At 37.5% G+C, this 20,885-nt stretch overlaps 5 protein-coding genes across 6 annotated transcripts in view; 4 read left to right on the forward strand and 1 right to left on the reverse strand.

Moving 5' to 3' along the window:
- Positions 1–111: 111 nt before the first annotated feature.
- Positions 112–7,053, forward strand: LOC100640705 (RAF proto-oncogene serine/threonine-protein kinase). Its single transcript, XM_019995099.1, has 24 exons — positions 112–401; positions 510–593; positions 643–741; positions 929–995; positions 1,575–1,668; positions 1,775–1,943; positions 2,136–2,288; positions 2,401–2,457; positions 2,570–2,730; positions 2,854–2,939; positions 3,144–3,280; positions 3,396–3,470; positions 3,593–3,793; positions 3,956–4,044; positions 4,095–4,240; positions 4,322–4,455; positions 4,624–4,735; positions 4,806–4,890; positions 4,942–5,118; positions 5,197–5,243; positions 5,504–5,622; positions 6,138–6,269; positions 6,325–6,459; positions 6,652–7,053. The coding sequence occupies exons 2-24, from the start codon at positions 540–542 to the stop codon at positions 6,835–6,837; spliced, it is 2,715 nt and encodes a 904-aa protein (XP_019850658.1). The 5' UTR covers positions 112–401; positions 510–539; the 3' UTR covers positions 6,838–7,053.
- Positions 7,054–7,220: 167 nt separating this feature from the next.
- On the forward strand, positions 7,221–11,533 carry LOC105312332 (receptor-type tyrosine-protein phosphatase kappa-like). Of its 2 annotated transcripts, none has more exons than XM_019995100.1 (20): positions 7,221–7,323; positions 7,375–7,480; positions 7,517–7,855; positions 7,905–8,273; positions 8,320–8,601; positions 8,652–8,751; positions 8,802–8,863; positions 8,922–8,957; positions 9,015–9,244; positions 9,293–9,380; positions 9,433–9,515; positions 9,570–9,606; positions 9,663–9,886; positions 9,934–10,221; positions 10,271–10,487; positions 10,575–10,621; positions 10,670–10,792; positions 10,837–11,090; positions 11,154–11,289; positions 11,347–11,533. In XM_019995100.1, exons 2-20 carry the CDS (start codon positions 7,402–7,404, stop codon positions 11,422–11,424), a joined length of 3,072 nt encoding a protein of 1,023 aa, XP_019850659.1. In that variant the 5' UTR covers positions 7,221–7,323; positions 7,375–7,401; the 3' UTR covers positions 11,425–11,533. The 2 variants fall into 2 exon arrangements, with proteins under 2 accessions (XP_019850659.1, XP_019850660.1); XM_019995101.1 differs by having other exon boundaries at positions 7,526–7,855.
- Positions 11,534–11,556: 23 nt separating this feature from the next.
- On the forward strand, positions 11,557–13,651 carry LOC105312323 (bolA-like protein 1). Its single transcript, XM_011404876.2, has 6 exons — positions 11,557–11,655; positions 11,725–11,784; positions 13,091–13,142; positions 13,196–13,260; positions 13,318–13,386; positions 13,475–13,651. The coding sequence occupies exons 1-6, from the start codon at positions 11,587–11,589 to the stop codon at positions 13,547–13,549; spliced, it is 390 nt and encodes a 129-aa protein (XP_011403178.1). The 5' UTR covers positions 11,557–11,586; the 3' UTR covers positions 13,550–13,651.
- Positions 13,652–13,730: 79 nt separating this feature from the next.
- LOC100640833 (glioma tumor suppressor candidate region gene 1 protein-like) lies at positions 13,731–17,722 on the forward strand. Its single transcript, XM_003385612.3, has 3 exons — positions 13,731–14,076; positions 15,720–16,252; positions 16,330–17,722. Exons 1-3 carry the CDS (start codon positions 13,946–13,948, stop codon positions 17,166–17,168), a joined length of 1,503 nt encoding a protein of 500 aa, XP_003385660.1. The 5' UTR covers positions 13,731–13,945; the 3' UTR covers positions 17,169–17,722.
- Positions 17,723–17,822: 100 nt separating this feature from the next.
- The window catches only part of LOC100640957 (UBX domain-containing protein 7-like), a 9,433-nt gene continuing 6,370 nt past the window's right edge, over positions 17,823–20,885 (reverse strand). The window contains exons 6-10 of the mRNA XM_019995102.1: positions 20,150–20,240; positions 19,271–19,324; positions 19,100–19,158; positions 18,249–18,812; positions 17,823–18,183 (exon numbers count right to left, since the gene is read on the reverse strand). Coding sequence (XP_019850661.1) covers positions 18,016–18,183; positions 18,249–18,812; positions 19,100–19,158; positions 19,271–19,324; positions 20,150–20,240 — 936 coding nt within the window. The 3' untranslated portion in view covers positions 17,823–18,015. The remainder of the gene's footprint in view (positions 18,184–18,248; positions 18,813–19,099; positions 19,159–19,270; positions 19,325–20,149; positions 20,241–20,885) is intronic.

A 20,885-nucleotide genomic window follows, 5' to 3' on the forward strand; every position in this document is an offset into this window, starting at 1 on the left:
GTAACCCATGCATGCAACTGCGTGGGAGTACAAATAGAAGGCGTGGCTTAAATAAACTAGGTGTGGTCTAAACCCACTGAATTGCGTGGGTGTATAAAGTAGGCGTGGTGTTATAATTTGTTTCTCTCTCCATACACACACATACACACACAATCTCATCTCTCTCTCTTTCCCTGCCTCCTTCTGTCTCTCTGGTGTGATGGTTTGCTGGTCTGTCTGAGAGCATCCCCTGTCGCTATACAAGAGTCGTTTGCCCCCGACCTACCAGCCTAATCTCTCTCTTTCCCGGCCAAATAGTCTCTACCCTAATATCGGCTCAATCCCATCCTCCCACCCGCCATTTACCGGGTAGTACACACATAGCTCACATAAATCAGTTGCTTTTTATTACATTTTAAAAGGTAATTCTATTACTGGTGTACTCTAGTGGTTGCCTGTGGCTAGTGTATGTGTGGTGGGCTCTAATTAGAGATATCTTTTTTTTATTTTGTTATTCTATTCTGTTGTAGATTGCCAACAGAAAGAGTGTCTTAAAATCGATGAATATGGAATCAGCTCAATTTCTCGAAGTGCACAACTCTTCTTCGAGAGAAGCAAGTTTATTTATCTAAGGCAAATTATCAATTCAGGCCACCTGTTTAGGTTCAAGCTATCCGTCAGGTTATACGATCAACAAGAACTACTCTTGATGAGTTCCAGAGATCTTTCCCTTATGGTCAGAGGACATCGCTTGTTGTTGAGGTACAGTTTATACACATAAAGAATCCTCTTTCCTTCTTTCTTTCTCTCTCTCTTTCTACTTTCCACCTTCCCCACATCCCTTTCCCTTTTCATATCCTCCTTTCATATTGTTGCCCACTCTTTCCTTCCCTTTATTCATCATCTTTCTCCCTCCCCTCCCTCTCCCTCCCCCTCTCTCTTTATACAGGAAGAGTCAGAGCTCAAGAAAAGACTAGAAGATCTAATGAGAAGAGAGAAAGAACTAAGCGGGCAAGGTTTGTGAACATAATATTATCGTACATGTACATATACATGCATATATGCAAAACTAGCTGTACGTGATGTACATGTACATGTACATGCTCCATATTAGACACTAATACTTGCATTATGTGTACATTTATAAATGTTGTCTTGTAAAGCTTATTTCATTATGTACAGTATTTTGTGTATTTTGTTTGCCCTGCGTGTTTGTGTGTGCATACATGATGATGATGATATCTGATAGCGTATTAAGTGACTAATTGTCTTTTTGTCTAATCTTTTTGTGTCGATAAATGATAATTAATAATAATAATAATAAACTGATAATTATTTTTAGCCGCAAAGAATTTTTTATTTTATAGAGGAATGCCTCTACATGCATGCATACTCGATACTAAAAATTTATTATTTAGTAGTAGCTGTAGTATATGAACACAGTGCCTATGATGTACTACTACTCAATCCTATTATTATTATTAGCACATACTCTACTTTCATACTCACTCCTATTGTCATAATCTCATACTCATACTCCCATACTCATACTCCTATACTTTCATACCGGTGCTCTCTCATCCTCATACCGATAGGCTGGGATAGTAGCGATTCTGCTGAACAGGAATTAGTCTCCAGTAGTTCTCCTGACGGCTCTGATCAATCTCCTCGTGGACCTCTCTCTCCACGGTACGTACATGTACATGTGCATGTACATATACTCAATAATTACTGATAATACATCTCTCTCTCTCTCCCTTTCTCTCTCTCTCTCTCTCTCTCTCTCTTTCTCTAGGAATCCGTTGACTGTCAGTCATTCTTATCCCCTCTCTCCAGTCCGTCACCTTCCTCCTCTTCCTCCTGTTACAGTATCTATAGAGAATGACACTGTTGCTCCTTCTTCCCCTGTTACCACTCATGCTGCTCTAATTAGAGCCCACCTTCCCGAAGGACAGAGAACTATTGTAAGATGATTATTTGCCTTTCAAGGACTATTTCTTTCTCTCTCTCTCTCTCTCTCTCTCTCTCTCTCTCTCTCTCTCTCTCTTCCCCTCTCTCTCTCTCTCTCTCTCTCTCTCTCTCTCTCTCTCTCTCTCTCTCTCTCTCTCTCTCTCTCTCTCTCTCTCTCTCTCTCTCTCTTCCCCTCTCATTTATAGGTTCCAATCAGACAAGGTGTTACAATACAAGATGCTTTAATGAAAGCAATGAAAACACGCAATCTAACGCCTAACACTTGTATTGTGTATGCAGAGAGCCCACGTTTGCTGATAGAATGGGACACAGACACTACACAATTGTCTGGGAAAGAGGTCTGGCTACATATGTCTTTGTTGTTGTGTTTATGGCATATCCCTTCCTCTCTCTCTTTCATCATTTCTTCTTTTATTTTTCTTTGCCTTCATTGATTTTCTTTTTTTGTAGGTTTTTGTTGAATATCAAAAAAGCCCAAAACTTGCATCAACCAATCATCATAACTTTGTGAGGAAAGAGAGAGAGAGAGAGTGATTAAGAGCATAACCAAAGGATTAATGAAATTATGAAAATATTTAAGTTGTATAAGCCAATGATAATTATTTTTTAAAACATCAAGGTCAGGAAGACTTTCATAGCTCTAGCGTTTTGTGACGTATGCAAGAAGCTGTTGTTTCAAGGTTTCCGCTGTGAAACCTGTGGGTTTAGATACCATCAGCGCTGCAGCCCTAGAGTCCCCATACAGTGTGGAGGAGTTGATGATGATCTGATAATGGCCTAGTAAGAGAGAGAGAGAGAGAGAAGGTGGGGAGGCAGAGGAAAGTAGGAAAGCCTTTAATGACTGTGTATATGTTTGTTAGTCTAGCCTTTGATTAGTTTGCTTTATTTTTCGTGTGTTCACAGTATATTATCACAACATCCTCCAAAACCTGACGATTCTCCACAGCCGTCCAGCCCAGTCCCTCACTCGCCTACTGTTCCTCTTCTAGGTAACACTCACTATCATCCCCTCCTGTCCTTATGCATTGTACATATATACCACTTCTGCTTGTATACGTATGTATGTATGTACATACTCCTACAGTGCACTTTAATTTATGTTTAATAGAGTTTCCTTATTAATTGTACATACTCCTACAGTGTACTTTAATTTATATATAATAGTGTTTCCTTTATTATTTGTTTCTCTCTAGTTCCTACTAAAGGAGGCGACGAGGGAGAGACTCACAGTCGATTCCTCAACACTTCATCAAGAGAGAGGTCAATCTCCACACCGAATGTCCTTTACAATTCTCCAGCTAATTATGATCCTTACCCCACCACCACTGAGGTATGCTTCCTATCTGACATCCACCTTTTATACCTAATTGGTCTAATGTGTTTGGTTTTGCTGGTTTTATGTGGTTTCTGTATATGCATACATACATACATGTACATCCATATAGGATAACAGGGAGTTCCTTGGTCCAATGCCATTCTCATCAGTCAGTGGATCGTATGTAGATAATCATTTATCGCATGTAAGTTTCAACAATAATTTTGATAAAAGCTAAAAATAAAAATGCAAGCTACAAATATCTAAATTACTGTATTATTGATATTTTAATCCCATTTTTCTTCATATCTCATCTGGTTCGTACAGTCTACAGAGTATAACAGTGTTTTTGATTACAATGTCAGTAGCAGTGGTAACTCATCGCGTGATGCTCCAATCGCTCACCCTCCCCACTCTCGGAGGGGCCTATGTGGGCGTGGTCACATCAGTACGAGTGCCCTTGAGACTAGTCATACTGGAATGGACGCTATGAGAATTGAGAGGAGAAGAAAAGGACACAAGAGACAGGTAATTGGTTATTTCCTTACCTCCCACTCTCTCTTTATTTGTCTCTCTTGTAACCTTTTTTGGAATTGTGGGACATTGTTACTATTGATTGTGTTTTTGAATGTGTAAGAATTCCCCCTCCCCCCTCTCTTTCTCACTCTCTTTTTCTCTCTCCCCCATCAGTCCAGTGCTGGTCACTTGGACTACAGTGGCGTTGAAGATTCTAAGGAAAGAAGAAACTCAACAGAAGGGCGCTCTCCAATGGAAAGAAGGTCCACTATACGTATATGTTGTATGTATTTTTATCCTTTTCCCATTGCAGGCTTCACTCTTCTTCAGAGAGACATCGTCACAGGAGTTTAGAGAGACGGAGTTCTTCGGGCGATCGGACGTCAGCGACTCCTGACAGCATGAGCCCTTCATACTCAACGGGACAGTCCCCACTGCAGACCCCCACTGGATCCAAACGTAGGCACACAGAATAACCGACTAGCCCTGAACCCTTTCCTCTTATTAAATAATCAACTTTACTCTTATTTCTGTGTCTAGCTCCATTACAGACCAGTCTAAGCAGTGGTGACAGTGGGTTGGGAGGATCAAGAAGCTCAACCAGTTACAGTAGCAGCACACTCCCTTCCCAGAGAAGAAGACAGAGGACTTCATCTGAAGACAAAAGAGCAAAGGTACATCCAACTGGGGACTAGTATAAACTTTGAATTATAAATTGTGGGCTTTGAGCTTCTTTCTATACATGTACAGCACCTCTGATTTGTGTTAATGTGCCTTTGCTTTAGTTACTACATACAGTGCAATGTTGTGCATGTATATTTTATATTCTTGCTCTACAAAAGGTGAAGTGTAAAGATAGTTCTGATGTATGGGAGATACCCTACAACGAGATAGAAGTTGGAGAGAGGATTGGGTCTGGTTCATTTGGAACTGTTTATAAAGGGAAATGGCATGGTAGGTCATGCAGAGAAGAGAATGGAGAGAGAGAGAAGATTAAAGCAAGTCATTTTCCTATCTTTAATAGGTCCTGTTGCTGTAAAGAAACTTAACGTATCAAATCCAACTGAGCAACAAATGCAGGCCTTTAAGAATGAAGTGGCAGTCTTAATGTGAGCCTATACTAAAGCATGTGCATTAGTTTTATGGCTGAGTCCTTCTAGGAAGACACGTCATGCCAACATACTCTTGTTCATGGGTTGGACTAGTAAGCCAAGACTGACCATAGTAACACAGTGGTGTGATGGGTCTACTCTGTTCAGTCATATCCACGTGTTAGAGGACAGGTTTGAGATGTACAAGATAATCGATATATGCAGGCAAACTGCTCAAGGAGTGGAGTGAGTCTATTCTTATTGCTCAATTTTATCTCTCTCTGATCAATTTCTATTTCTGTATGGTCTTTTTATTATCTTTAGTTATCTTCATGCCAAGCAGATTATTCATCGTGACCTCAAATCAAACAGTAAGCTAGCTCTCTTAATAGCACACACACATGTCCTTATGCTGTATATTAACTTTGAGCTGATTCCGATCAAATTTGGATCTTTAAATAAATTTTTTAATTGTTGCTCAAATTGCCATGTACTGTGACATATTGTAGTGCTTGTTAGCTCATGAAGCATTTTTTAGCTCACTTAGCATGCTTTGTGGGAAACCCTCCACACACACACACACACACCTTGTATTACTGTGTTACTGCTTTACTTTTCTTGAAAACTCTAGATATATTTCTGCACGATGACATGACTGTGAAGATTGGTGACTTTGGACTAGCTACAGTAAAGACAAGATGGGACGGCAATGAGAAAGTGAGACAGCCAACTGGATCTATTCTTTGGATGGTAAGCAGCAGTACACATACATGCACATGTACATGTACATGCATGTATACCTTTATTACAACTCTTTCATTGCACGCGGATTCTTGTAAATATCACTTTTAGTTTTGCATCTGTTTACTGTGTCATTTCATTAATTGTATATTGATTGAGTCATTGCTCGATTATTCTATTGCAATTTCTGAAACAATGTTAACAGCATAACTCATCATTGTTACAATGTCATTTGACACTGTGTCTGAATCCTATTGTGGAATTGAAACGGAGTCATCGAATGTCATGTGATACTGTGTGACCTTTTGCTTTACACGTTAGCATTGTACATTGATTGAGGAGCATGATGGACAAGGGAATAAAATTGAGAAGGGAAATAATATTTTCAGTATTTTGGTAACTTAAAAGCTTTTAGCCAGTATAAACTTATGCATGTATATGTATCAGAAAATTTAATCAAATCTGGAAAAATACTTATTTTATTATCCCGTAGCTATTAGAAGTGTTCTCTTTTATAATATTAGGCACCCGAAGTAATAAGAATGGAAGAACCCGATCCATACACGTTCTATTGTGACGTATATTCATTTGGAGTCGTCGTGTATGAATTAATATCCGGACAACTCCCTTATCCTCACGTCCAGGACAGGGATCAGGTTAACTCAATCTGCCTTGATTTTATTCAGCATTCTCTCTCTCTCCCTCTATTAGATTCTCTTTATGGTTGGGCGAGGCTTCTTGAGGCCCGATCCGTCCAGCGCAAGGAAGGACACTCCGAAATCTTTCAAGCAATTGTGTATCAAGTGCTGTCAGTTCGAGAAAGATGACAGACCACTCTTTCATCAAGTATATAATAATGCACTGTAATTTCATATCTATGGCAAGCCTGTGTTGTTTTTGTACTATGTGAACAGTATTTTCTTCCGTTATGATTAGAACTTAGCAGTGTTCATGCATGAGGAATTTAATGTGTACATGAAAGTGCTTTGAATGCTGCATGTGATTATGATGTACTTTTTATCCTATTGCCCTCTATAGATCTTGGCTGACTTGGAGTCATTGTCTGATAGCATGCCTAAAATCAAGAGGAGTAATTCGGAGCCGACAACTTTATGCTATGCCGGCCTCTCGTATCAAGAGGAGCTAAACAAATCGCCACACACACCATCGCACAACAGCAGTGCCACTGGGGCAGAGTCTGCCTTTCATCTAGTAAAGCAATGAAATACTCATCATGCCAATATGATGGAATGGAATTACAAAACAAATGGGATAGTGTATGCATGCACTGAAGTACAACTGAGAATTAATTTTTTTCATCGATTATTATTATTAATACTTATTTTTGATATTGTTGTTATTTTAATTATTATTGAATTTTTTTGCTTTTTTTACTGTAACAATTTTTTTACTGTGACTCGGTCATAGCCTGTGAGTTTAGGTCCTTTGAAATTTTACTACTGTGCGCTGCGTGTAATGCTTGTACTATCTAATAGTAGATTCATGCATGGTAGATCTACATTTTTAAAAATTAATAATAGATTATTTTTGGCCGACTAATTATTAGTGCACGTGCGTTCACGTGATCGTAATCTTTTTATCATGGCGAATTGCTGTGTCAATGTTGCCATAGATACATGCTGTCAGAAAGATGCTGTACGAGAAGTTCAACATAGTCGATCTAGTTTGAGCTAAAGCAGTATCAGACAGGTAAAATGAATAAAATAGTAATGGTGCGTTACGGGAGTTTAATTTTCTTAGACAAAGTCCAGGTCACTCCTGAATACTATGCCAGTCTCAGTGTTAGTGTTGTTTGGTATCTTGTTGAGTGTCAGTGAAGTTATTAGTCAATGTCCACCTTCCTCAGGTAAGACACTGGATGTGTATAATAACAACTGTATAGGTTTTATAGGCATCTACCTAATACATAATGGAACTTGTTATACTAATGGATCATATTTTTATGATGCTAGTATCATATCAACTCCTCTAGAGTGTGTATTACCTGGTGCTAATCTTAACAGTGGGCAATGGATTGGTCCTAATGGAACAGTTCCTTGTGACAGTGGTAACAGATCAAATGTTCAATGTACTAGTGGGTCCTCAGGAGCTAGTCTCAGTGTTCATGTAATTGACACTAATAATGACTATCTTCTACCACCTGGTGATGGCTGGTACAAGTGTTGTCTACCCACTGATTGTTCAGATCCTAACACTAACATCATCTTTGCTAATATATTCAGTAAGAGGAGACTATAATCACTTACTGATGTAATAATTTTTATTTGTAGGATATGCACAGATAGCATCATTTACTGCTGATCTTCCTTCTGATATGACAGTATATCCTCAGGAATACAAACTGAATTGTACTAAAATTGGATTCAACGAGTATGGTATTAGTATGAGCATTGGTGATACTACACTGGCTAGTTACACTAATTGTGATGATGATAATAGCTCTAATACTTGTCCTGGTACCGAGTTAGTTAGTAGTATCAGTAACACAATAAGATATACTGTTGATATCACATGGGATGGAGTGACTGTCAGTAGTGGATCAGCCAGTCACTCAGAAACCATTGGAGATCAAATGTATCAGTGTGTACTGGATAATCCTAGTAATGGTGATGATAGAACACGTACTTTAACCATTAAAGGTAGTGACAAAGCATGATAATTTATAATAATCAATGACTCTATTAGTACCAATAATTGCTCCCCATTATCTTACTGAGGTCAGAAAGACAAATGCCACTATCACTGTCGGCTGGTTTGCGTTTGATTCATCTGATGCTGATGGATATGTAGTCAATATCACTAGTGACACAGGCACTGTGCAGATAGTACAGGTGAAGGGAAATAGTAATAATACAATCACACTGAATGGACTGAGAGAACTAACAACTTATAGCATCACTGTCAGAGCCTATCAACAATTACTGGGACCTGCTAGTAATGCAATTATTATACGGACCTTACCCACAGGTATACATGTGTATCCTACCTTTTAATGTACATTACTTTTGTTTTTCTAGTTATTACTTCAAACCTAGATGCTGCTTTGATTGTTGATATTACTGGATCATTTGTAATACTGATACTTTTTATTAATGTTATGATGTTCATCGTAATGCAGTATGACTGTCACACATTCATCTCATCTTGTTAACTGTTTAATTTTGTAGATACAAAGTGTATGTAAAGAATAACGAGCTTAAAGACGACATTTTCACAGAAGAGCTTTTAGGTATTATAGTTTTGTCGTAGCTCTGAAAAACCATATTATCATTGTGTTATTCCTTTAGACAGCTTTGATGATGATGAATATGAGGATGAGCAATGTAATGTGATACTTATTTTTTTATCATGTATTTTATTTATTTTATGTACAATTGTAGCTTTCACTTCTGGGACTTCGTCAAGTTTTGAAAATGGTCCCAAGCCTTTTTCCTATGGCAATCCAATTCAGAACTTTAATCGGCAAAAATACCTCAAAAAAACACCCTCACGTACTGCACATGATGATCCTGACTTTGAATTTCCTGTGCTTACATCGCTACCTATATCAATAAATGACTTGGTTAATCACATAGCCAAGTACAGCAATAAATTTGAAGACCAATATTTAGTGAGTGTGTATTATTATAATGATTTACTTGTATTTGTTATTATACAGAGGCTTTATACTGGTAATGATAGACCATGTACTGTGGGATATACGGATGAGAATAAATATCTTAACAGATTTCAGCAAATAACAGTTTGTATGTTGAAAATAAACTGATTGTAAATTAATTTGTTTCGTGTCATTTATAGATGATGATAACAGGATAATACTGACTCCTAATCCTAACTTGTATATGTGTGAAAGAGAATATATTAATGCCAGCTATATTGATGTAAGTTTAATTTTATATTGAATTATTAATATCAGTATAATGATTACCGTGTAGGGATACAGTAGCAGTAACAAGTTTATAGCAACACAAGGTACATTTACATGTTAAATAATGTGCATTTATTTATATATGTAATTATTACATTAGGCCCAATGGTGAACACATTAGCTGATTTCTGGCGTCTTATATGGCAGGAGAGGCCAATGCATATTGTGATGCTAACTGACCCAAAGGAATGCATTAAAAACAAATGGTGTGAGCAGTACTGGCCTAGAGCTTTAATGGAAGAGGAAAAGTTTGGACCATTTATTGTTACATTGACCAATGTGGCAAATCATCCTAGCTTTACCATTCGTAGCCTTAATGTTATAGTAAGTAAGATGGCAATGAATACTAACTTTAACCCAATGCAATAAAGATACCAGATGGATCCAATGATAGTCATACACTGACTCAGTATCATTTAACCTCATGGCCTGATCATGGAGTACCCAAACCATTGTTGTCTCTTCACAAACAAGTCATGGCTACTTGGTCTCCTTCTGAAGGTCCCATCCTGGTCCACTGTAGTGCTGGTGTAGGTCGTACTGGTACATTTATTGCTATAGACATAGCTCTGGAACAAGCTGACAGAGAGGGAGTAGTAGATATTGCTGGTATTGTTAATAGACTGAGACAACAGAGAATGAAGATGGTTCAGACACTAGTAAGGACATGAGTACATACATTCATTCATTTATATTAACATTGTATAGGATCAGTATGTGTTTCTACATGATGCTGTTTTCTCAGAGACAATCATTGGTGGAGAGACAGAGATACCAGCTGATAAATTTGCAACAAAGCTTCAGGAGTTAAAGGAGATTGATTCATCAACTGGTTGTTCTGGCCTACAGTCTCAGTTTGAGCTACTCTCTCAAGTGACTCCTGATCTTGATGATGCTACTGAGGATAATGCTGGAGAAGATTTAGGTAACAACACTTACCTACCACATATAAGTAGATAGTACATTGACTAGTAATCAATTGCATTGAATTGTACTATCATTAATTTTATAGCAAAGAATCAAGGAAGCAATTCATATACCAATCCATCATTCACTGCTGTTAGTTCTCAGTGCATATTTATGTTAATTGAATGCAAATGATTGCAGGGTTATCATGACAAGAAAGCATTCATCATAGCTCAGAGCCCTATGGAGAACACTGCCAGAGACTTCTGGAAGATGATAGTGGACTATAAAGTGTCTGCTATTGTCATGCTCTGTGGAGAAGAGGTAAATATTCCAAATGACATGTGCATGTGCTTATAACACTGTAGGATTGCTGCTATCCATATTGGACTGGTCTAAGCACACATGATGACTTTGTTGTAGAAATTGCCAATGAAATAAAATCAAATGGTTACATAGAAAGAATGCTTAATGTGGAAAGCAGAAATGTATTGCAGTTGCAAGTGACAGATTGGCCTCAAGATGGAGTTGTTAGGGAACCACGTACTGTCCTACAAGTTATTGATGATGTTATACACAGACAACAAAAGATTGGAGGAGGACCAGTAGTGGTACACTGTAGGTAAGAGAGAGAGTTATACTGATAGACTAATGATGAGTAATTGATTATTGTGTGTGTGTGTAGTGATACAGTGAGTCGTTCAGGAGTGTATTGTTCAGTGAGTATTGGTCTAGAACAGTGTAAGGCAGAAGGTGTAGTGGATGTGTTTCAAGTGACTAAAGCTGTGAGAAAGAGTAAACCAGGAGCTGTGACTACACTGGTATATACTAGATATAAGAGTGGGTACTAGTGTATTAATGATATTATGTCTTTACAGGAGCAGTATACTTCCATATATGATGTGATTGACATGTACCTTCAAATGAACAAAGCAGATGATGATACATTTCAGTAGATCTCTTAGGCCATGGTTTATTTGTTACTATCATTTCTAGCTATTAATGATTAGAATAATTATTATCAATAATAACAACAACAACAATAATAAAAAATTATTATTATTTCAAAATTTAAATTATAAAGGTGTGGCTCAAAGGGTGTGGTTAATAAATTTGTAATGCAAAGAGTTGTATATTCCTGTCCTTATACTTTTATTGCCAGGTCATCAAGGCTCCTCATGACTGAAGTAAATCTATTGGGTAGATGCATATGAAATATTGACATGCTTTTTTCATTAATTTTGAATTTACTATAGTCTGTACAAGCTGGACCAGTTCAAGCCACCATTGAACAGAAATTGAATGAAAGCATGAAGGTGATTGTTTATTAGAAGGGATAAAACAATTTGCTTCAAACTTTGGCCTAAGACCTGGGCTATAGTTCAGGGTATTTCAAGAAAAATGGCATTCTCAATTTTTATAATTATTTCTTATATCATGTATAAAGTTTAAGGTGATTTTGATTACATTAATTTTTTACGAATTTTTAAGGTTGCTCAAAAATTGGGCTGAAATCCCTGTACTATAACAGGGACTTTGGTCAAATTTCACCAAAAATGGATAGGAGAGAATTCTCCATTTTAATAATGTTTTTTGATACACATACATGTTCTTATGTTGTGTAGCAAGTTTGAATTGATTCCGATGATAATTGGATTTTTTTACAAATTTTTAAAGTCACTCAAAAATTGGGCCAAACTCCCTGTACTATAGTACAGGGACTTTGGTCAATTTCACCAAAAATGAATAGGAGAGGATTCTCCATTTTAATAATGTTTTTTAAATACACATACATGTTCTTATGTCATGTAGCAAGTTTGAGTTGATTCCAATCGTAATTGGATTTTTTACAAATTTTTAAAGTTACTCAAAAATTGGGCCAAAATCCCTGTACTATAGTTTGGTCAAATTTCACCAAAAATGGATAGGAGAGGATTCTCCATTTTAATAATGTTTTTTTTATACATATACATGTTCTTATGTTGTGTAGCAAGTTTGAGTTGATTCCAATCGTAATTGGATTTTTTTACAAATTTTTAAAGTTACTCAAAAATTAGGCCAAAATCCCTGTACTATAGTACAGGGACTTTCACCAAAAATGGATAGGAGAGGATTCTCCATTTTAATAATGTTTTTTGATACACATACATGTTCTTATGTTGTGTAGCAAGTTTGAGTTGATTCCAATTGTAATTGGATTTTTTACAAATTTTTAAAGTTACTCAAAAATTGGGCCAAAATCCCTGTACTATAATAGTACAGGGACTTTGGTCAAATTTTACCAAAAATGAATAGGAGAGAATTCTCCATTTTAATGTTTTTTGATACACATACATGTTCTTATGTTGTGTAGCAAGTTTGAGTTGATTCCAATCGCAATTGGGATTTTTACAAATTTTTAAAGTTACTCAAAAATTGGGCCAAAATCCCTGTACTATAGTACAGGGATTTTAGTCAAATTTTACCAAAAATGGATAGGAGAGAATTCTCCATTTTAATAATGTTTTTTGATACACATACATGTTCTTATGTTGTGTAGCAAGTTTGAGTTGATTCCGATCGAAATTTGATTTTTTAAAATGAATTTTGCTAGTGATACTGTTGCATTTCTTTCTTGTCTAGCCTCAGTACTTAAAGGTTATCAATGAAAGCTATAAACACGCAGTACCCAAAGGTACCAAGTACACATAATTAGTGATTGATTACTGAGTAGCATGATATTTTTAGGATCGGAAACGCATTTCAATATTATAGTTGTATCTGAGAAGTTTGAATCAATGCCTTTACTACAGGTGTGATTAGATCTATGAAAGTCTCATAAAATTAATGTAAAAATAATTTTATTTCAGAGACACAGATTGATCAATTCGATATTGGAGCATGAACTACAGACTGGCGTTCATGCACTAAGCATACAGGTATGAGAGAGAGAGAGAGAGAGGAATTGATTTTTCTGAAATCAATGCTTGAATCTATTATTATTATTAATATTATTATAATATTTAGGCTAGGACTGTCGTTCAATGGAAGGAAAGTGGAGGAAAAATACAAGCGACTCCGCCTTGTAACTTTAAGAAATAATTACCAGATTATATTACATTTATTACTCTAGTTGGTCATACCAAGAATTGTAAATAGATTTTTTACTCTTCGTTACTAATGATTTGTTAATTACCCTGCCCACGCTATTGCCATAATGCGCCCACGTGCTTTGATGAGTCCGTATTGTTTCTTTTTATGATGGCAAAAAGGAATATTAGAAGAATTAAAGAATGTGAACTGACATCATATCACACAATAATAGGCAAAGGACAGTAATAATAAAGGCACACATACAACACAGAGAGTGAACAGAAAGAGAGAGAGAAAAAGAACAGAAAAAGGAAGACTAGCACCTTTTGGAAAGACACGCTTCTGCTGTGTACTCCCGTATAGTCTACATGTATTGCCCCGAGGCGAAGGACTAGGAATCCCCTGATGATGGAGTCAACCACTGCCTCGCCATCGACATCAAGAGTCAACCGCTCGGAGAGTCTCCGCAAGCGACCACACGATCAGAGCAGCAGCAGCTCCGGAGAACTGTCTCTGCCTACGAAATTCAAGCCATCGTGAGTACTGAAAAAACACACACACGTTATATAGTAGAGGAGATGGGTGAAATTGTATAAACTACTAGTATATACAACAGTACAGTGTTTTAAATATTGTGAATGGTTGGAGGTTTTCTCCTCTCTACATGAGACAAATTTCACATATTATCGACTTCGTTCATTTTTAAAGTGTCTTGAGCCACTAGAGTCTTGCATACAAGAGTCTCAGTGGCCCATTGGAATGAGCCTTTGTCTTGAACAATCCTTAATCAAGGGATGTAGTCTGTGTATTCCATTCATCTCTGTTTTGCAAAGGGTTTGCACAATATCCATATCAATTTGGATGAATATGCTGTTGACTGCCGAGGAATTCCAGTCATTTCATACTGTGCATTCCTCACCTACCAAGCAAAAATACTCCCAGTTTTGCTTCCCTGATTGACCTGGTTGTGTAAATTGCTAATTAGCAAGTTTTACGCATAGCCAATGGGCCAATGCTCTCTCACTGCCCCTCCTCTCCAACTATCCCTTATAATCAAAGCCTTTCTCTCCTTATCTCATTGTTATTATTATTATTGCTCTCTGCCTTTTTTGTGACCTGTGATTGATAACTGTGTTTCGGGTGAGTGGGCTGGACGTTTGTCTTTTGCTAAATAAACGTTGACTTGTTGCAGTTTAAGGATTTGTTTTCTCTTTTATTAGCCCAATGAGGTTACGATTAGTGACACTTGGCAGACGCACATACACACACACGCACACACACACACACACACTCACACACACACACACACACATGTGTTACAATGTTATTATATTCCATTGTATGTTACTAAACAAGAATAACATTGAAAATAATTACAATTATTGTCTGGTCTTAATTTGATTATTATTATTATTATTATTATGATTGCAATTACCCATGTGTGTATGTGTGTATGTGTGTATACGTGTGCATAGATAGCTGTATGTAAGCGTCTGGAGTATTTTTATTAAATTATTTCAAAATGAAATTAATGCCAACCAAAATAAATGACGTATATATTATTATATTTCGCGCACATGTGAGCAAAATAAGGGAAATTTAATTACTGCCTTTTGCACAAACAGACCCTGAAAATAACGATTGAGCAATAATATTTTTATGATGCCAAGAGCTACACCTGTGCTAATTCAATACTGTGTTCCTGATCCTCTCTACAGTATACTTATAACTGTGTATTCGTATCCTTAATCTGTTCCTTACTGTAATTTTGTAGTAATCATTGTCTTTAGAACTAGAAGGAGTTACTCCACCTGCTCTAATCTGGAGTTTCCTTTTCGAGTTATAGTGTGCCCTCTATAAACAGGATGGCTCTGCTTTTAAAACTGCATGATTTCCCCCCACAGGCTCTGACACTCCTTGTCACTCTGTGTGATTATAATCAAGTTATAGGATGAATATTCCCTAACTGTTTTAATTTTATCTGTTATGCATACAACAGTTGTAATAATAATAATAACTAGCATGATGATGATGATGATGATGATGATAGTGATTCATTGCCTTGTAAGGCTATTGACTGTGTGACAGATCCCATCATGAGTGGGTGAATGTGAGAAATGGAGAGAGCAAGGGAAAGCACATGACAGTAATCTAATTTTCTCTCTCTCTCTCTTTATAGTGGAACCTCTGATTTAGTAGCCATGGATTTGTGCACTGCTGAATTTGTGATGGAGCAGAGGGTACAAGACGTAGAGGAGCACTTCAGAAGAAGTCTGCTCTCATTGCAACAGCAAAAGCAGCAGCAACAACAAGTTACCCAATCAACACCAACTACTGGCAGCTTACCGCTAGCAACCAGCTCGGTAACTAGTAATGGAGTACTCTCACTGAGGAGTATCAAAAAGACTCAAGAAGATCACGAACCTCATCAAATACTGATAGCTGAAAACTCTTCCACTTCGTCGTCTCCAACATCATTAACGATACATCCGTTGGGAGGGGCAGGAGTAGGAGGAGCCAGTCAGACTGTGCTTACTTCACAGAATAATGTACAGTTTATTGTCACTTCCACACCCTCTAATAACATAATGACCGCCGCCGCCCCTTTGGCTACTAACGGGCCTACACTCATATCAGCTTTACCGGGTGGAGCTGCTTTTAATCAGCCCATCTTTCTGAATATACCCTCTGCCACAAATGACAAATCTGAAGGTGAGGGAGAGAGGGAAAGGGTATATTTATGTAGAAAAAATTGAGATTACAATAATTTCATTATTTCTCCTGCACAGGTGCAGCAACTCAAGTAATAACATCTCCTGGTATTGCTCAGAAGTCGGGCCCTACTAGTGTGATGCTGCCTACATTTCAAGGGGTGATACCCACTCTAGCTCCTCCCCAGCTTATACCATTAGTGGATAATGGAGGGACGCTCCCTCAGATAATCCCCACGGTCACGTCTAATACTCCACACACGCCAATATCTGGTGCATCCCCTGTGTTCTATGTGGGACCTAATGGAGTACCAATGCTGGCTCAATCAGGCCTTGTCTTCATGAACCCAACCGATATGACAAGATCAACAATCACGCTTCCTCCACAGTCACACATTCCGCCTGCCTCAACCTCTTCAGCCCTCCCAGTCTCCTCTCATCAGTCTCCAGCTGTCCCTCCTCCCTCTCTCCCTCCTAATTATATCATCATACCCTCTCCTTTCACTAATCCTGTTAACTATAGTTTGGCGTCTCTGGAACAAATGGCACAGCTACAACAACAAGCTCAGCAGCAGCAGCAGCAACAGCAACAGCAGCAGCATCAAGGCTCTTCAAAGAAGGACTCCGGGTCGAGTAAGACTCACCATCGTATCAAGCAAAAGGTCAACATTGATCTTACAAGCACGGCGACCTCTGCTACACCAGAAGACAGGATATCTGTGGGAGGTAGTTTAAGTTCAATGGAAGATCTCTCAGATGCTAACAAGGAAGTTATGTCCTCTGGTATTCACGGAAGTATAGATAGCGTAGAGGAGCACTTTGCCCGTGCTCTTGGTGAACAATGGACTCAAGTTAAAAAGGCTGGTATTGCTGGTAGTCCCGGTGGCGGTGGGACCCAGGGCAAAATAACTGCTTGATTTTAAGTGAAGAGGTTTCGTTTTTTGTGACTCTGTGTGAGTTCGTGCGGCAATAAAGTTTCTGTAAATATTCTATCACATCTTAATGTCATCCTTCTTTGTGTATTGCATTATTATCTCATAGTCCTAGCTTTATTATTATTATCATTAATATTATTATCATTATCTGATAGATCTTATTGTGGCTGATATACAAATGCAGGCTACCCACTGCAAGAACTCTCATACACACACACACACGCACGCATACACATTTGCATGCATAATACATTCATACAGATGTATGGATACATTTTAATACTAAAGTTGTTTTAGAACTATTTCAGTCTCTCTCTCTCTCTCATTTATTCTAACACAATAGCACTTGTATTTCCCTCTCATTTCTTAAATATTAAACAATGAGCATTCATATCTCATTTTGTGCCTTATTATTATTATTATTATTGTTATAATTCTATTGTTATCTTGTTGTGTATTGTATATGCACACATGATTGTTATCATTATATTGTACAACACTATCAACTTATTATTCAATCAAAAGATACTTGAAATTATTCGATCCACGTAGCACAACACATGCAAATGTAACACTGCAGTTACCTATATTAAAACACTAAGTCAGTACTAGCTATACTTTATACTGTCGGTATCATATAGAGTTGAATTTGATTATGAAAATCTAATAAAACAGAATATTCAAAACCAAAAATAATAAATTGTTTTGTGCAGAATTATTATAACAATATCTATTGAGAGGCAGTGAGTGAGGTTAGGGTTATTGACAATGAGAGCTGGTTAAGGACACCTTTACATGATGACATATTCTATTGAACATTTCCCTATCTTCATTCATCATCAATTAACTGTACATAAAGAGTATGTCTGGGATAAAGTCCTGCTTGTCTGAAGGTTGTGTCCCGTGGCAAAAGGGATACGACTCTACGGGGGAAGGTTGTGATGACTTCATATTGACTCAAAGAGATACCTTCTTCGTTTAAATACGTGAAAAGATCCTAAAGAAGGAGAAAAAGGAGGGAGAGGGTGAGAGCAATAAAGAGAGAGAGATTGGAAGACATACTCTGATTGGATTGTCTAATCTGAAGCTTTTGAGTGTTCTCCGACCATCAGGGCACCTGATCAATAACGTACACATCTCTACCAACACAGCTGCTCCTTCTCCAGAAGGTCCCTTCTCCCCTCCATCAATATCATGATTGTCATGTATGTGAACGGTCAGTGATGATGGAGGTAACGATGCTAAGTGAGTGCTAGTCCTTGTTGCAGTATCATTACTAAGACAGAGTTGCTTTGTGGGTGGTAGGAGTCCGGCAGTAAGGTCTGTCTCCATGTTTCCATCATACTGACTCTCATCTCTCTTTCTCTTATGTCTGCTTGTCGAGGGCTGTTGGTTATTAGTTATATTTACAATACATAACGAGTCACCCTCCCCACCAGCTGTGCTCCTCTCTTTTCCCTCTCCTGTCTCATTCTCACACTGGTCGCTGTCAGTCCCGGGCGACCATAAGTGATCACTATCGCTGTCCAGTGTAATGAGACCAGAGTCTTTGGTCTGTTCCTTCATGGAGGCTCTAATGGCCGCTTCAATCTGCTCCTTCTCTGACTGATCGTAGATTGATGATTTCTAGAGAAATAGTTGAAAGGGAAAAAAGAGAGAGAGAGAGAGATAAGAAAGAGAGTGTGTGTGTAATATGATACTGCTATATAGTAGTACTGATAGCTTGTTTGATAAAATATGTAAGGGAATACATCATGTACTGTACATCAATGATGCCAAAACATACACATACAGTACATGTACATGTACATCAACAATTGTATGTACATGTACATGTGTGCATACAAAAATTTATTATAAACAAATGTATAGCCATGTATATATGTACATGCAGATGTACATGTACACTGTACCTTTGCATTTGGTGACTTGTGGTTGTTTTTCAAAGAGTTGAAGGCAAGGAATTCTTGAACTACATGTACACAAAAATACACATGCACATATACATGTAATTAAAAATAGCGTGTAGAGTAGTACATGTCATTAATGGACAGTACATGTACTATGACTCTGAGAGGTGATACCTTCATTAAGGAAGCTGGAGACAGTCAAGTCTTGTAAGTTTACCATTTTCTCACCTTTAAAGGATAACAATCACAATACCAGTGAGAAATACAAGAGAGAGAGGGAGAGGGAGAGAGAGGACATAAATTAAGTAAGGTCATGCATGCATGCGTGTGTGTGTGTGTGAGAGAGAGGGGGCATTATAACACATGTACATTATACACAAAGTAATTTATAATACGAGTTACACCATACCACACCTGCACACACACACACACACACTACACTACACAATGAACACAGAATCCACACTAAAACACGATAACATGCAGTGAGTGACTGCAAGTGAAGCGAGAGTGCTCAGTCAGTGAATGTGAGGCCCTTCCCATACAGGAATGAATGCATTGTGCATTGTGCATGTACATTGTATCAGGATGGACAATACTGGCAGTGACTGCCTCTATGAATGAACATCTATTACCACAATGATCCAATTGATATTCACAATGAACAAGAAGCATAAAAGTTCACTCCTGATATATATGTACATGTACATGTATATGTAGCAATACAACAACCAAGAGATAAAGTACATGTACATGTACTGTATATCATAAATGGATTTGACTGTATTACTATTATAAGTGAGATGTACATGTGAGGTATGTAGATGTATGTGAGATGGTTTTCCTCAAAAATGGGACAATAGATGCACAAACCACAAAGTCAAGCCCTTTCTGTGTAACTTAATAGAGATAGTCATCTCCACCTCAAACCACACGCAAACCATACAAGGGGATTTTGAATTTCATAGAGTAAGAGAGAAAACCATTTTAAAACACAGTCACACACATAATTATTGCACTAAATCAATTAACAGATATTATGCAGAAGCAGACCTGTTCTAGGATCAATGATAAGGACAGTGGGAAATGTATCGACACCATATAACTGCTGGAATTTACTACCATCATCAGTTATACGCTGAATCTAGAGAGAGAGAGGGGGAGAGAAGGAGAGAGAGCAGATAAATGAAAAATATACAAGTAAATCAAGTACATTATGTGATTGAATAGCATAATAAACATATTTTGTAGTTGACTCAATTGCATTCCACAAACAAGACACTGTTGATAATACAATGATTTAATTCCACAATGGGCCAATACTTGTAGTATGTGCATACATGTACATGTACATACAAATTGAAATATAGCTAAAATAATAATAATAATGATAATATTTATTTAGTTGTCTGCTATAAAAATAGAAATAAATAAAGGATTGGTCACTATTATATCAATCACCAATTAGATCTACAATACATGTGATAGATATGTACATGTAGATGTACATGCACTAGCTGACATGACAGGCAACAAACACAACTACTAATTGCTATTATTATCACTAACAGGAAAGCATACATGTACACATGTTCACACCTCAAACACAAACACGAGATGTACATATACATGTGAATGTACATGTATGTACATGTATATGTACATGCATAGCAAAAACCTCATTCCAAAAAGGAGAAGCCTGATTATACATGTACATGTACAAGTAGGTTTCGTACCCTCGTTACTAGAGCTATTAGCTATATACATGTAGTATAGACAAACAATGCAC

Source organism: Amphimedon queenslandica, unplaced genomic scaffold (assembly GCF_000090795.2).
Source record: "Amphimedon queenslandica unplaced genomic scaffold, v1.1 AMPQUscaffold_13455, whole genome shotgun sequence".
Classification (NCBI taxonomy): domain Eukaryota; kingdom Metazoa; phylum Porifera; class Demospongiae; order Haplosclerida; family Niphatidae; genus Amphimedon; species Amphimedon queenslandica.

Coding starts and splice junctions, on each gene's coding strand:
- LOC105312323 (XM_011404876.2), top strand. CDS start 11,587: ATGCAAAGAGTTGTATATTCCTGTCCTTATACTTTTATTGCCAGGTCA. Junction 11,785..13,090: donor AATTGAATGAAAGCATGAAG/GTGATTGTTTAT, acceptor TTTCTTGTCTAG/CCTCAGTACTTAAAGGTTAT. Junction 13,143..13,195: donor TAAACACGCAGTACCCAAAG/GTACCAAGTACA, acceptor TGATATTTTTAG/GATCGGAAACGCATTTCAAT.
- LOC100640705 (XM_019995099.1), top strand. CDS start 540: ATGAATATGGAATCAGCTCAATTTCTCGAAGTGCACAACTCTTCTTCG. Junction 2,458..2,569: donor CAACCAATCATCATAACTTT/GTGAGGAAAGAG, acceptor TAAAACATCAAG/GTCAGGAAGACTTTCATAGC. Junction 5,623..6,137: donor CTGGATCTATTCTTTGGATG/GTAAGCAGCAGT, acceptor TTATAATATTAG/GCACCCGAAGTAATAAGAAT.
- LOC105312332 (XM_019995100.1), top strand. CDS start 7,402: ATGCCAGTCTCAGTGTTAGTGTTGTTTGGTATCTTGTTGAGTGTCAGT. Junction 8,958..9,014: donor TGAATATGAGGATGAGCAAT/GTAATGTGATAC, acceptor GTACAATTGTAG/CTTTCACTTCTGGGACTTCG. Junction 10,793..10,836: donor TCATGCTCTGTGGAGAAGAG/GTAAATATTCCA, acceptor ATAACACTGTAG/GATTGCTGCTATCCATATTG.
- LOC100640833 (XM_003385612.3), top strand. CDS start 13,946: ATGATGGAGTCAACCACTGCCTCGCCATCGACATCAAGAGTCAACCGC. Junction 14,077..15,719: donor CCTACGAAATTCAAGCCATC/GTGAGTACTGAA, acceptor CTCTCTTTATAG/TGGAACCTCTGATTTAGTAG. Junction 16,253..16,329: donor CACAAATGACAAATCTGAAG/GTGAGGGAGAGA, acceptor TCTCCTGCACAG/GTGCAGCAACTCAAGTAATA.